General features: G+C 49.5%; 1 protein-coding gene across 1 annotated transcript in view; it reads left to right on the forward strand.

Moving 5' to 3' along the window:
* P3H2 (prolyl 3-hydroxylase 2) overlaps window positions 1-12,646 on the forward strand; it is a 64,478-nt gene that overhangs the window by 48,865 nt on the left and 2,967 nt on the right. The window contains exons 4-14 of the mRNA XM_058812161.1: window positions 2,589-2,720; window positions 3,813-3,955; window positions 5,426-5,515; window positions 5,865-5,905; window positions 6,361-6,455; window positions 9,526-9,653; window positions 10,168-10,263; window positions 10,356-10,506; window positions 10,991-11,108; window positions 11,251-11,326; window positions 12,237-12,377. Coding sequence (XP_058668144.1) covers window positions 2,589-2,720; window positions 3,813-3,955; window positions 5,426-5,515; window positions 5,865-5,905; window positions 6,361-6,455; window positions 9,526-9,653; window positions 10,168-10,263; window positions 10,356-10,506; window positions 10,991-11,108; window positions 11,251-11,326; window positions 12,237-12,377 — 1,211 coding nt within the window. The remainder of the gene's footprint in view (window positions 1-2,588; window positions 2,721-3,812; window positions 3,956-5,425; window positions 5,516-5,864; window positions 5,906-6,360; window positions 6,456-9,525; window positions 9,654-10,167; window positions 10,264-10,355; window positions 10,507-10,990; window positions 11,109-11,250; window positions 11,327-12,236; window positions 12,378-12,646) is intronic.

Genomic DNA, 12,646 nt, shown 5'->3' on the forward strand with positions numbered 1-12,646 from the left:
CCACCTAATTATGATCTTGACTGAAATCTCTGGAGAGAATGGAACGTTGCTGTGTAATCTTCAGATTTGCATGTGTGGCTCTGAGCCAGAGAGGATTAAAACAGTTCATTCTCATTGGAAATGAGATTACATTTAATTAGTTGTAAGGGAAGGAAGAGCAATAAATTAACGTTTGTTTGGTGACAGAAATCTTATTTATCTGCTTATGGTCTTGGAGTTGCATCAAGCCCCGAAATCTTGCTTCTTATGTGGAAAATACTTCACTCAGATGCAGAATGTTTTTTGGGTTTGCATAATTCTGTTTGTGTCGGGAGAGGAAATCTAATTGAAACAACCAAGAGGAGAAACCACCAGCATACCGGATGGGAAGCTGCCCTGGTGGGGTTTGTTTACCATGCAAAAAATAGAAGTGTTGGAAAGGCTGACTTGGTCCCAGTGTGGCTGTCAGCTGATCAGGCCTGCTTTTAGAGCCTTGAGCAGGACACCCATCAAGAGAGCAGCCTTCAGTGGCAAAGCAGGCCCAGCATCCTTCTCACTGAGAGCTGCTGCTCTTCAGACAGGACAAACTGTTCCTGTGCTGTGCCAGCTGAGTGCAGCCCCAGTGGGCTGAGGTGTTTCTGTGCTGGCCCTTCCTGAGCACAGACAGGGCCATGGTGGTGCTCAGAGCAGGACATCACCTGGGGGGACAACAGCCAGAGGGTCCCTGCAAGGGCTGAGGCTTGGCCATGTGTGCCTGGCCATAACTACCCCAAACCCCAGGACATTCAGGCACCCAAAGGAACATGGAGCTGAGGGAGGGAAATAAGATCCTTGGTGCAACTGCTCTTCTGTAGGAATTGAGGTGGCTCCTTCCAGGACAGCATAATCCAAAGTTCACCCCTGGTCCAAGGCACTCAGGCTCAGACATTTCAGTAGGGAGTGGGAACACATAATACACCAAGAAAAGAGAGTTTAGGTTTCTTCAAACTCATTTCTTTTTAATCCCAAACTGATTTCCTCTGCTGCTGCTTGGGGTTGAAACACTCTCACCTTTTTCCCCTAAGGACAGATACATTTCAGTGAATTGATTACAGTACCAAGAAAAAACAGTACTTCTCACTGATGGATTGATTATTTCAGATCTAGGATGCTTAAACAGGTTTAAATTACAGCAATATGATTTATGTCCTTTCCCTTCTTGCTTTTCCTAATGTAATACCCTGAAAATGCATGGTAAGTCAGAAAACTACTCAGACTACCTGTCAAGAGCCAAGAGCACATAGGCACTGTTCTGAGTTTCCACTTGGTTTCATTGCAAATTCCTCAGGTGGTTTTTATGGCAGCTCTTAAGAAATGCCTTGGTAGCTGAGCACATGATTATTTTCAAGCCTGTGTTTGTTTCTTAAGGTTTTTAATGGTGTGCAGAGACAGAGCAAGCAAATTAGATTCGTAAGTACATTGCAGCAAAGGCTCCAAAATGGAATCAGATGTCAGTGTTGGCTTTGAAACTGTACAGCTGGTACAACGTCTATACTATGGAGTCCCACTAATTAAGAAACTTTGTTAATGGCAAGTATTTACCCCGTGCTTGTGATTCCCTGAGGGGTGCCTCATCTTTGAGAAGCAGCAAACAGGGGGATTTTTGCTACCCAGATTTGCACCTCAGACCTTTCAGACTGGCCTTGCTTGGCTGTGCTGAGAACCTGCACCAGCCCCTCTTAGCTAAACCTCCCTGTGCCCTCTGGAGCTTTCTTGCTGCAGGAAAGGAGAGGATTAAGGATGAGCTGCAGGAAGGGAGTCTGGAGGTGGATTTCATGTGTCAGCACATGTGGCCACCTTGTCTTCACCTCTCTGCTTGCTTTGTGGTTTGTCTCTTGCGGCTGAAGTGCAACCTGCCACCTGCAGTCCCTGCACGCCGCAGCTCCTGCCACACCAAAGAGATGCTCAAGCTCCCTCTACAGTTGAGAGAAGGAGAAAGGCATTTCTTAAAGGAGGCAAAAATATAACTGCAGCTCTGTCCAATTGGCTCTGGGGGGGAGCCTGAGCTGTCGCCACATTTTACAGGGAAGAGCAAGGCACAATCCTTCCCAAGCATTTCTGAGATTCACATTCTCTGAACCTCAGAGAAAGGGAAAACACAATTCTTATCACTTGCTGTGCATGTGTTGTGCCAAAGTAGAATGCAATACGGAGATTGTTTATCCAAAGTGAGGATGTTTTGTGTCCTTGGCCTGTCAGAGCTAACTGTGTGTGTGTGTTGGGACTGTTGCTGACAGTCATGGGATTCTGTACAGTGTGAGCAGTTGTGTGCAGAGTGAGTGCTTGGCAGATTCAATTTAGATGAAATGTATATAGTATAGTATGATAAAGTAATTAATTAGCCTTTTGATATCCATGGAGTCAGATGCATCATTCTCTCTCCCTCACCAACGTCGGAGTTGCCTTCGATTTACAATATGAGCTCTTTCCCGCAGTGCACACTCACCTGCTGGGCCAAAGCAGTGTGAGTTGCACATCCCTCAGCTGAGGAGTTTGAACCTCTGTCTGTCCTTGTCTGGGCACTGTCACCATCCCCTCAGCTCAGAGCAGCTCTCCCTCTTTCGTGGCAGATCACTACCTGCAGGTGCTGGCCTGCAAGCACGACTGTGTCCGGGAGCTGGCCACGCGCTCGGGCCGCATCTCGCCCATCGAGAACTTCCTGCCCCTCCACTACGACTACCTGCAGTTTGCCTATTACAGAGGTAAAGTCCTGTCCCTCACAGCACTGCTGAGTTCTGCTCATTCGGTGCAAGTTCTTCCATATGGGAATAAGGCTATTTCCCCCAGTGCCCACACTACAGCGACGCAGAGGCACGGTCTGAAAGAGAAGCAAAGGACACTGGAAATGGTCTCTTCAAAAGTCAGGTTGACTAAAATACAGTGAAGTAATTTTATGAAGGTGTTTTAGATGATCAGTCAGGTTTTAAAAGCCCAACCTTTAGCTTAAACATTACTTTTCTTTATATAAATCGTGGTTTTTTAGGGTCATTTCATTTGCCTTTTAATATTAAAATCCTTTGGATTCATATGTTTCACATTTTCTGAAATGAACTGATACATTTTCTAAATTAATATATAACAGACATATGACTTAGCTCAAGCTTATCCCTAGATGCCAATTTTTGACAATTACCAAATATTTTAGGATTCGCAGCGAAGTTGCAGGAGTTGGCAGCATGGCAAAATGTCAGGGGTTGGCAGTGCTAAAATATCATGCCAGTTGTGTGGTTCTGTGGGCTATTTTATTATGTTTTGTTACATAAAAGAAAATAGACATCTGCTCTCTCAGGCTTTTGCTAATAACTTTTTATTGGAAAGGGCAAACTGTGCAAGGGTTTCAAAATTTCTATTAAAACATAAAGATTCATCATCACAACAGGAAGAAAGCAGAAGGAGTCAGTTCATGTGTGGTGTACAGGCTTCTTTATTCCTCTGCCCGGTTAGAGGTTTGCTGTGGTAGGTGAAAACTCCTGGGCCCTGAGAGATGCTGCACAGATCAGAGGCAGTTTGATGCCAGACAGTGTCCACATCCTGCCCATCCATCTGGATGTAATTGGGACACCATCTGGTCTGTGTGTGATGGTAGAAAAGTCTTGTTTCTGTGCCTCAGTTTCCCTGCTGGTGAAGTGGTTAAGACAAAGAGGCATCAAAAGAGCCCCATGAAGTCCTGGGCTGCTGCTTCAGCTGAGGGGGAGCTCAGGCTGTGCTTCCCTCCCTGCAGAGTCCCCTCCTGGGCTCTGTGTGAGCCCCCTGTGCCCTCCTGTGCTCCCCTGACCACTGTTTGTTCCCCCCAGTTGGTGACTATGTGAAAGCCCTGGAGTGTGCCAAGTCCTACCTGCTGTTCCACCCGGACGATGAAGATGTCCTGGAGAATGCAGGTTATTACGAGGGTCTCTTGGAAGGCACAGTGGATCCAGCCATCATCAAACCCAGAAAGGTGAGACTGAGTGACACCTCAGAGCTCTTGGTGGGAGATTTTAACAAAAAAAATGTGGTGGAAATTAAAGCAGCCTGGCAGCTTTGCCCCGGTGGGACCACTTTAAAAAGAGAAGCAGAAGTCCTGGGCTCGCTGGTGATGCTGAGGTGGTGATTTTCAGCGTGCAAGTTCAGAGTCACTGGTGTAGGGGAGAAGCTCGTGGACAGGATTTTCTTTAAATGGGGAATTCAGCCTAGTAAAGCCTGAGCAAGGCCAGGGAGGGCAGTGACCAACAGTGTAAACCCTCCTCTTGCCCAGTGCTCTGGAGGATACATGGAGGAGGAATGCAATGAAACTCCAAGCAAAGGGCAGCATCTCTTCAGACAGGGCTAGGAAAAATTTCCCAGGGGAGGATGGGATCCCAGCATTACTCTCAAATCTCTTAGCTTGGAGTTCAGGGCTCAGCCTGTTCTGCAGACAGTAGCTCTGCTATCACAGGGTTAGGCTGGGGTCAAGTAACCAAACAGTGTGTGTTCCATCACCCAGCAGGACAGGCTTCCTCTCCAGTCTAGGCAGCCCTTATCTCTGGCCCTGGGGCTGCCTTCCTCACCATACAGAAATTCCTCCCATCCCATCCCATCCCATCCCATCCCATCCCATCCCATCCCATCCCATCCCATCCCATCCCATCCCATCCCATCCCATCCCAGTCATTTCTCTCGCACCATAAACAGAGTGTTGGCAGGAACTGTTTTTTCCATTCCTTTGGGAATTCCTTGACATCCAGGCAAATCAGGGTGAATTTGATAAAGTACTAAAAAATAAAAGTAAAATTATGAAAAGGAAAACAAGAAAAAAATGTTCTTTTCCATCACAAAATGAATCTAGGAAAAAAAACTCTGAAGTTGGCAAAAAAATTTAATAGTTTAGAGTGTTTGGAAGTTTTCTGTTAAAAAAAATAAATTTATTTTTGCTTTGCACAATAGTTTTCTAGGAAAAATACCAGTGTTTGCAGATTTTTCATTCAAAATAAAGCCCTCTGATCGACAATTTCCAGCTGCCTAAGCTTTGCCCCCTATCCAAGCACTCTGAGTGCATCCCAGGGCCAGGCCATGGGCTCCATGGCGGGAACTGAGGCACAGCCCAGCCAGGGTCCCTGCCCCACCAGCCTGAACTTGACCTCATTCTGCAGCTGGGGTTTCTCTGGCCAGCCTTTTGCCCAGATATTTCAAGGCTCACCAAGGTGTTCAGGAATTTCTGCCAGCTTTGGACATGTGTTTTGGGGATTCAGGCTCACTAATTTTGGGGATTCAGGCTTCTGTCATGTATTGAGTGGCTCAGCCTTGTGCCTCGGGTTGGCCCAAGCATCTGTCAACCTAAAGAAACCAGCAGCATTGCATGGAAACCAAACCCCTGTGAAGCAGAGGGGCATTGCACTGTCCTGCAGAAGCTGGCCATGTGCATCTGCTCGTGTTTTTGTTCTCTTTGCAGGAGGCCAGAGCGCTGCTGCGGCGGCACAAGCTGGAGTCCCACCTCCTGCGGGTGGCAGCGGCCGGGCTGGGATTCGCCTACACGGAGCCGGTAACGCCTGCCTGTGCTGGGCCAGCAGCTCACAGCTCTAGGACAGCTGCCCCTGCCCCTCTCCCGTCAATCCAGACCTCTGTGGGTGACTCAGGAGCTGGGTCTTGGCCTGGTTTGTTCCCTGTAGGAAAACAGGGATGGCAAAGCAAAGGAGGCATTCCTGGGGTGAAGGAGAGGCGCATACAGCCTCATCCACATTTTCAATCTGGTGAACTCAGGCCATTGCCCAAAGTTATGTGGGATGGAGCCAGAGAGGATGGTTGATGTCCCTGGGAGTCAGGCAGAGCAGGTAATCCCTGGCTTTGGCTGGAGCATTAGATTAAGAAGTTTGTCCTCTCTTTTCCCACAGAACTACTGGAACAGGTACGGCGCCCGCCAGGATGAGCACAGGTGAGCCACAGCTGAGCTGCAGCTTCACCATTCCCCATGGTGGGATCGTGGTGGCGTACCAGCCTGCCACTCAGGGGTACTGCCCATCCACCCAGCACACCATCCTGGTTGAATTAGGGCCCTCTGCCCCTTGCCATTGCAAACATTCCCACAAGAACCTTATTTTAACTGAGTGCCTCAAAACCAGCAATGATCTAGAGGGAACTTGATTGCTGAGCCAAGTTGTGCTGGTCAGATTTGTTGGTGTCTGTGCTTTGTTGGTGGAAGCTGTTGCTCTCATTACCAGAACAGCAATGTTTGCCATAGGACAGGGCTTCAGCTTGTATGGCTGTGACATTTGTACAAAGTACTGATTTGCTTGGAGTTTTTGTGTATTGTTTCCAAAGGAAGCAAAAATGCAAGTTGAAGAACTTGTGGCCAAAGTCATGATGTTCCTTTTCTCTTTTGCTCCTCAGTGTCCCATCAAGCATCAGCAGTGAACCCGAGGATGGGCCCCGGCTGTCCCTGACAAAGAAACCCATGCCAAAGCCAGATCGAGAGCTGAAGGAGGGTAAGGCTGTTGAACATGTCTCGACAAAACTGGGATTTTTTTTCCTGTTGCTAGAGACTGCAGACTGCAAAGGCTGGCCACTGGGTAGTGAGGGCTACTCCTATTTAAGGGAGTTCAAGTTTTGTTTAAGAGACAGACAAGTCTTCAGTGCTGCCACAGCATTTCTGTGGATCCCAGGGCACTGCTGTGTCCTTGGACTTGTTTTTCCACCTGCTGGGCTACTCAGTACAGAGCCCTGAGATGTGGAGCTGGGAAGCCGGGTCTTCCTCACCATGGGGAAAGCAAACCAGCAAACAGTAGTCTTCTATCCCAGTGCTTTTGAGATCAGTGTGTTCCCTGATGTCCAGGCTGCTGGACAGAGGATGGGTGCTGGGAGCAGCCTCATGCTTTGCTCAATGTGCTGGATCTCACCATACTAGCAATCACTTCTCTTTGCAGACTAAGCTTATGATTTCATGTCTTAGCTCACATGAAATCACTTTGTTTATAAGCCTGTCAGCAGACATTTCATCTGATTTCAGCACATTTTCGGCAGCCACAGAAAATACCATAACATCTACTAAAGATAGGATTTTTCCCCTTAACAATTTTGAAAAACAATATTGTAGCCAAGCACCAAAGCAGAATCCTTGCTGCAAAACAACGGGGTCTCAAGCCAGGAGATGTCTTGTGTCTCTAGTGAGCCAGCTCCACAGCAGCAGGCAATTAAACCTCACTGTAATGCAATGGGTGGTAGCTCTTTTTGGGGACTTTCACAGCTTTCCCCAACCCAAGTTGTGTCCAGCTGCTCAGTGTTGTGCTCAGAGTGTTGTTATCCCTTCTCTAGCTGTACATAAAATAGACAAATACCACAGGAAGATACCAAAGATCTTGCTTAAGCCAAGAGCTGGTTGAATTATATTTGTTGGCCTGTTTGCTGTTTATAACCCAGTAATTTCAGAGTCCTTCTTTCTGTTTTTATTCCTTTCTATGCTCTTATTCTGGTTTACTTGCAGAATGTTTTTGTTTACAAAGAAAACGGAATCAATCAAAAAGGAACTGGGATTTTTGTCCATCCAGATACTGCCTTTTTTGGTTGTTTTTTGTTTTCTTTCTCTCTTTTTACTTGGAAAAAGAAAAGGCCAAAAGAGAAAAGTCATTCTAATTTTGTACTCTTCTATACTTCTACCCTTCCCCGCTTCCTCCTTTCTGCCAATTCCTTCTCTCCCAAAAGTCCAAAGAATTCCTCAGTTTCTCTGGGGTGTTTTTCACAGAGCACAGACATAGGTCTGTCTGTGCTGGTGCTCAGAGCAGGCAGAGGCAAGGAAAGCAGGTGGGAGCACACTGTCAGTGTGGGGCAAGGGTTCCGTGCCCATGGCACAGAGCTGCCCCATTTGTTCCCTGGGAGGAACCGGGAGAAATGTTGGAAGTGTTGAGCAATAACTTCCATGTTCATCCCTCATGTGCTTATGGCTGGGGAAGAACAGCTGAGCTGGAGAACTCAGCCCTGTGTTGGAGCATGCCAGGAGCTTGGATTTGAGAATTCTGATTCTGATCCAGCTGCATTTGCAAGAAGTGTGATTATCAGGCAACAAAATCAGCACAGTGAACACCAGAAATATCCCATATTTTCCATTTCCAAGAAACTTAACTCTTCAGAAATAAAGCTGTGAGCTAATGACAGGGCTTGTGGGGTTTACGTGTCTTCCATAGGCCAAGGAGACCTGCCAAGAACACAGTTTTGACTCAATAGACAGGAAAAGTAGAAGTTACAAAAGCATTGTCACAGAGAAGTTTCCATATGCCACATGGTGGGAAGGAACTCTGCAGCTCTGTTTCCTCTATTTTGTTGCTTGTCTGTGACAACAAATAATTTTCTTCACAGTTTAGATATATTTCATTTTTTTCCTGGAGAGACATCTGGTTTAGGCTTTTATTGTTACCATTTCATTCCTTTTCTTTCTTTGAGGAGATGTGTGGAAGAGGCTCAAAAGACGGTGGTTTAGGGGCCTTGCTCTGGTTTTTGGATCAGTCAGATTTGATGGGGATGGATTGAAACCTCTTGTTAAAAGCGTGCAGCAGAGGGAGGCAGCTCAGAGGCAGGATGTGAGGGATGGCAGGGACAGCCCTGCCAGCTCCTTTGCCTCAGTGGAGGAGGATTATCCCGAGAGTCCTCTGGCTCACCCACTCCCTGCCCTCCTCTTGGAGGAGAGCAATGCTTGCTGCAAGCTCAGCACCATGTGAGGCTTTCTCTGTGTATGGCAGACAAAAAACACTGATGACAACTGCAGAGGGTGGCTTTGCATGCCAAGCCAGCAGCATCCACACAGCACAAAATGCAGTGGGAATCTACTTGGGCGTTGACAGCTGGGCTGGAGAGCCATTAGCCACTGTCCCTGTCTCTCCCTCTGTCCCACTAGGGCTTGGTGTTTCCAGGCTGTGGCCCCTGCATTTGCAAGGTAGCTGTTGAGAAGGTAGAAAATGCTGATGCTCCTATATCAAATTGATTTCATCTTCTTGTGTGCCCATTGCTTCTGTTTCTTTTGTGACTGATGGGAGGCCACACTCTGTAGTAATCACATGCCCTCTGAAAAGAGAGAAGCTGTGAGACGAGCAGAGAAGAAGGAAAACACAATTCTTATCTCGCTTGGTATGCCTGTGTTGAGCTAAAGTAGAATGCAATATGGAGATTATTTACCCAAAGTGAGCATGTTTTGTTCCCTTGGCCTATCAGGGCTAGGTGTATGTGTGTCAGACTGTCACGGGACAGTCATGGGAGAATGAGAGAGGAGTGCTGTTCTGTGCTGTTGTGAGCAAGGGTGAGTGCACGGCAGATTCAGTTTAGATGAAATGTATATAGTGTAGTATAATAAAGTAATTAATTAGCTTTCTGATGATGGAGTCAGATGCATCATCATTTTCTCTCCCCTTCGTCAGAGTCACCTTTGATTTACAATAACACTCTGTTCTCTGCTGCGGAGCTCTTTGCCTGTCAGCACACCTGGGTGACTTCAGCTGGCCTCCAGGCTCTGTACAAGATGTCCACAAGGCCAGGGCATGTTCAGCAGGATGGTTTTGTGTCTCTCCTCAGGGGGCCCTCTTCTCTACAGCGATGTGAAGTTTGTCTACAACTCTCAGCAGCTGAATGGCACCCAGCGAGTGCTGCTGGATAACGTCATCTCGGAGGAGCAGTGCCGGGAGCTGCACAGGGTGGCCAGTGTGAGTGGGCAATGTCCCTGGGCTCAGTGTGACACCTGAATGTGTGATCAGCCCCTGGAGACCATGGACTCATGCCTTGCTGAGTGTTACAGCTGATGGCAGGGTGCCTGTGGAGAGCAGGTGGATGCTTGTCCCCAGTGCACACCCATAACTGCAGCATGGGAGCTGCTGCTCCGTCCTGGGCTGCAGGACACAGCCTGTGCAGAAAGAGCTCCTTCCCCATGTTATAATAACCCAAAGGATGCTCATCCACAAGTCTGGGTGAGCCTTCTCATTCACCATTAACTGAGCTTGGCAAGGCACTGAGGGTGGCTGAACATCCCCAGTTGGGAGGTGGTGGTTGATATCCTGCATCTGTGCTCACAGAGAGCTGCAGCACCTTTCCACCCCAACTCACCTGGCCCAGTGAATGCAGCCCTGGAGGATTTGGGGAAGAGGGTGCCATGTGCTTCCATTGCAGATCCCTCTCTCCTGACACACCAGTTCACCCCTCATCTGTATTCCTGTTTTCCAGGGGATCATGTTGGCTGGAGATGGTTACAGGGGCAAAACCTCCCCCCACACCCCGAATGAGAGATTTGAAGGAGCCACTGTCCTCAAAGCCCTCAAGGTACAGCTCCCTCCTCCTTTTCCTCTTCTCCCATGCCCTCCCTCCCAGTCTGCACATGACACTGACCTCTCCCTGCCCCTCTCCTTGCCCAGTATGGCTACGAGGGCCGTGTCCCCCTGAAGAGTGCCCGGCTGTTCTATGACATCAGTGAGAAGGCTCGCAGGATCGTCCAGTCCTATTTCCAGCTCAACTCCACGCTCTACTTCTCCTACACACACCTGGTGTGCCGCACCGCCCTCTCTGGTGAGGAGCAGGGAGCTTGGGAGGGCTTCAGCCCTCCAGGGGGGCTTCATGAGCTCAGAGCAGCTCTGTTGTGCTTAATGCTTAAATGGGTGGCCAAGGCTGGGCAAAGTCAGCATCCCACAGCAGCAAAAAGTGGACACTGCTGTCCCTCAGAAAAATAATTTCTGGGATGTCTCTTGGTTTTCATATCCGCAACTCTTCTATTTTCTCCTCCCTTTTCTCTTGTCTGTCCCTTCTCCTTTCCACCTCAGCCCCAGCTCTCCATTTCACTTCCCTGCAGTCAGAAAAAGGCAGAGCTGTGCAGATCTGAGTCCTCAGATGTTGCCTTTTCTCCCCAGCCATTCCTTTCCTCCTCTCACCTGTGAACACCACCTGGAGTGGGGTCAGGGTAGGCTCCCACCCCATGATGGGACCCCACAGAGCATGGCATTCCCATCTCATCCATCCCTTCTCCTTCCCCCCTCCTCCACATGGCCCTGCCTAGGCCAGCAGGAGCGCAGGAATGATCTGAGCCATCCCATCCATGCTGACAATTGCCTCTTGGACCCTGAAGCCAACGAGTGCTGGAAGGAACCTCCTGCCTACACCTTTCGGGATTACAGGTAGGAAGGAATCTTCCTAGGAACTTCTCTCCCTCTGGCTGTCCCCACCGTGGAGCACTGTGGGATCTGTCCAGGAGGTGGGGGTCAGCCTTGAGACCTCCCCAGTGCTCCCCTAACTGGGGTTTCCCACTTCCTTCCCCAGTGCCCTCCTGTACATGAACGCAGATTTTGAAGGTGGCGAGTTCATTTTCACAGAGATGGACGCCAAAACTGTGACAGTGAGTTGGTGCTGTGGGCCAAAAGCTGTTCCTCATCAGTCCATGCTCAGGGCTCTGGGCTTCCCCAGGCAGCCTGTGGCTCCTACCTTGCAAACAGCTCATACAAAATCCAGCTGCAGAGGTGCACAGACCATCTGCTCCCTCCCTAGAGGCCATGCCAAGCAGTAAACCTGTGGATTAGGGGTTCTCCCCACCCCCAGTGCAGGCAGAGGGATGGCTGGTAGTTGTCCCTGGCCTGGAGGATTGCTGAGCTGCCACCCCATCTCGTGGTCAAACATGAGGTGGTGTCTCCACACAGATGAAGGGCTCTTGTTCCAGAGTGGGTCACAGTGGTGGATATCAGATCCTGAGAGGGATGTGGCTCAGGCATGAGCCCTCACCTCTGTTCGGGGCCATTAAGGAAGCTGGGCACCCACTTTATGGTTGGACAGAGGTCTGGGCACTATGCTGGGGTCTCTGGAGAAGCTGGAGGGTAGATTGTGTCTACTTAAGTGCCTGAGGGTTGGTTTGGTTGGCAGTTCTCCTCCCAAAGTCCTGCAGGACTCTTGTGGACTCTTGCCAAGAGAAGAAAGAAAGAGGTATTTGACAGCCATGCCAGGCTTATCCTGGACCTCCCTGCCATGGCCCCATTGTGCTCTAGGTGGTCACCTGTAGGCTTTCCAGAGACTCCATGCCATTGTGTCCTTTCTGCATGATGTCTGCACTGCAGGAGCAAGCTTCACAGCTCCCTATTTACCCCACACATTTTGCCAGCCATGCCCAGAGCTCTGCATGTCCCCCCAAGCAGCTCACCAGGTCCTGGGGTGAAGCAGAGGGATGCCCAGTAATGTCCCAAGCCCTGGAGCGTGGTGAGCCCAGCCAGGCCAGCATGTGCAGCCCCTTGCCAGCCTGTTGTGCTGTTTCCCTGCAGGCCTCCATCAAGCCCAAGTGTGGGAGGATGATCAGCTTCTCGTCGGGCGGCGAGAACCCCCACGGGGTGAAGGCGGTCACCAAGGGCCAGCGCTGCGCTGTGGCTCTCTGGTTCACCTTGGACCCTCTCTACAGAGAGCTGGTGAGTCCCTCCATCCTGTGTGAGGGGAGTTGGGGCATACCCAGCGTCCCACAGAAGCCAGGACCACCTTATTTTCTCTAGTCCCAGTAGATCTGTTTTCCTCCCATTACAGCCCCCACAGCAGCACTCTCATGAGAGGAGCTGGTGGCCCCAGGGCAGGTTTTTCCTGCCAGTCCTGGTCCTGGGCACGTATTGCCCTTGGCCCGTGGGGTGCAGTGCTGGGCTGGAGTGCTGAGTGGGGTGTGGAAAGGCAATTTCTGACACCTAGT

The sequence above is a fragment of the Ammospiza caudacuta genome, chromosome 11, assembly GCF_027887145.1.
Source record: "Ammospiza caudacuta isolate bAmmCau1 chromosome 11, bAmmCau1.pri, whole genome shotgun sequence".
In the NCBI taxonomy this organism is placed as follows: domain Eukaryota; kingdom Metazoa; phylum Chordata; class Aves; order Passeriformes; family Passerellidae; genus Ammospiza; species Ammospiza caudacuta.